Source organism: Nanorana parkeri, unplaced genomic scaffold (genome assembly GCF_000935625.1).
Source record: "Nanorana parkeri isolate BGI_ZX_2015 unplaced genomic scaffold, ASM93562v1 scaffold1772, whole genome shotgun sequence".
NCBI lineage: Eukaryota > Metazoa > Chordata > Amphibia > Anura > Dicroglossidae > Nanorana > Nanorana parkeri.
In genome coordinates this window covers 122678-125073 of record NW_017308040.1, presented here as the reverse complement: position 1 = coordinate 125073, position 2396 = coordinate 122678, and the positions used below count along the sequence as shown (strand labels likewise).

The following is a 2396-nucleotide window of genomic DNA, read 5'->3' as shown; positions in this document are numbered from 1 at the left end:
AGATACGACGGCGCAGACTCTGGCGGTGAATATAAAGTTTATACACAAAACAAAACATCGAAACAATAAAGTTATTTTCGGAATCTTTAAGTCCCGAGGAGCAAAAATTCATCAGAAATGCCGAGCAGAATTTACTGAAAGCGGAGCGAAGAGCTGACGATGAACACCATGCCAGACGACGGGTCCCCTGCATACAACGCAGAGACATTGGTTCCTCTCCGCCTGCCGGGGCGCAGACAAAGGAAAGTCCGGGCGACTCTCCGAGTCATCACTGCTCCGCCTCCGAAGGGTCTCTGAAACGATCGGCGGTCCTGTGCAGGAGATCGGCCAGTATGGACAGCAGCTGCGTGTATTGGTGTTCTTCCTCTGCCGACAGGAGGGGAGACTGCTCGCTCAGGTTCCTCTTCACCATATTGCGCAGGGCCTGACGCAGAGCGCCGAGTAGTTGTATCGTGCGGCTGTCGCTTTCCAGCTTCAAGAGGTCCGAGTCCGACAGCGAGACCACCATCTGCGCCCCATTATCTGGAAGAGACACGCAGAGGAGACTTCCTCAACCATTTCTATTTAACACATGCAGATAACCTTCTGCCAACCTCCTCCTCCCTACCTCCTCCTCCCTCGTGCCAACTTCCTCCATCATCCTCCCCACCATCCTGACCTACTTCATATGTTGTCCGGCCAGCAAGTGTTCTCCCCACCATCCTGACCTACACGGTGCTCAGTGTTCTCCCCACCAGCAACCTACCTTCCTTACACGCAACCTACCCCCTCTTCCTGGTGAGCTGCTAAACTTCACGAGGAGATGTAGGTATGAAAGATAAAGACACAAATTAAATGATGTAACTTGTCCAGAGCCGAGCTCCAAATGACAAAGTGTTGGCATCTAAATCTATCCCGTTGCCTCCTCCTTTATCTTCACTGGCCATCCTAATGGGGCAGCAACACTCCCTCCGGCCCCTGAAGGGTACGAGAGTTGGTTTCAGCATAAGCCCCCCTATGAGGAATCCCCAGCCTGCATGCCCGGTGTGCCAAACCGGTGACCTCGGGGTCCGGAGAGGTTTTCATGACCTCCTACACTCCAAACCATTGACAGGTTCTCCTTATTCCGAGTCCAGAAATCATTTAGCAAACCTTCCACAATTTTAGGAGATCCCACTACGAGCCCCGGTGGGGAAATTCAGCACACTTACCTTTACAGGAGATGGAGCTGTCTGTCATTAGGAGAACCGCCAGAGGATGCACCATGGAGCTGTCCCGCACAAACACCGCGCCATTAGACTTCACCGCCTGGAAATAGGTGAGCCATGGAGACGAGAAATGCTGACTGTCCCTGCCAAGAGGAGACACGGTATCACACAAGGTCACCTCTTCAACAAAACATATCTCTAAACAGACATCCCGCTCAGCCATCCTCCCAACAATGAGGACTACAGACCGCACGTTTCCCCCCTTTCCTTCCCCCAATCTCACCTGTTCACGGTGGTTTTGTGGAGGAATACTGGTCCGCCCTTCGTCTTGTAAAAGAGGCTGTTGGGCCTAAACTTTCCATGGATGACCTGCCCACGCCGGACCTAGGAGGAGAGGGCACCGCATCACTCATTGTACAACTCAACCAATCCCCAGTGCCTTTCTGGCTAACCTTTGGCTCTTACCTGGATGAGTTTGGGGTACAAACCAGCCAGCAGCACCCCTTTCACCAGCTCATCCTGACCACTGAGCTGGTTGCATATCGCATTGTCGCTCATACAGTCCCTCGGATTGGACACCAGAGAGGCATCATGAGCATTGTTGGAGAACTGGGAGACGAGACCTGGCGGGAAGAACCCAAAAAACACACGGACATGTAAAAGAACCCAACTTAGTGACAACAGGTCAAGTCCGGGCTTCTCCCATTCACATTCAGGACTTACCTCTTCCCCATGTCACTTGACTTTTTAGGACAACTCTCTTCAGCTTGAGAGTCAGAGCCCCCTTGAAGTCTTATAGCTACTGCCCTGCCATCTCCCTGACCTGACGCAAAGTCTCACAGCTCCCGCATACCAGTGTCAGAGACATGTACACTAAATGGCCAAATATGTTTGTGGACACCCGACCATCGCGTCTGCACGAGCTCATTGAAAATCCCATTCCATATGGAGCCGGCCTCCCTCTCTGCCTATGAAGTCCTCTGCTCTGGGACGGCTTTCCACAAGATTGTGGGGAACTTGTGGCCATTTGTGAGGTCCGGATGTTGGATGAGAAGATCTGGTCCACAATTGGTGTTCCAATTCATCCCAACGTTGTTCCGTATTGTTGAGGTCGGGGCTCTGTGCAGGACACTCAAGGTCCTCCACCAAACTGTCGCACTCCTTACCGGAAAAACCCAAAAGTTGAATGGGGGGGGGGGGGGGGGGGGG

General features: G+C 52.6%; 1 protein-coding gene across 1 annotated transcript in view; it reads right to left on the bottom strand.

Annotated features, from left to right (window-relative positions):
* Nucleotides 1-268: 268 nt before the first annotated feature.
* Nucleotides 269-2396, bottom strand: part of DHX30 (DExH-box helicase 30) — a 10576-nt gene continuing 8448 nt past the window's right edge. The window contains exons 16-19 of the mRNA XM_018571514.1: nucleotides 1653-1810; nucleotides 1471-1571; nucleotides 1191-1330; nucleotides 269-522 (exon numbers count right to left, since the gene is read on the bottom strand). Coding sequence (XP_018427016.1) covers nucleotides 269-522; nucleotides 1191-1330; nucleotides 1471-1571; nucleotides 1653-1810 — 653 coding nt within the window. The remainder of the gene's footprint in view (nucleotides 523-1190; nucleotides 1331-1470; nucleotides 1572-1652; nucleotides 1811-2396) is intronic.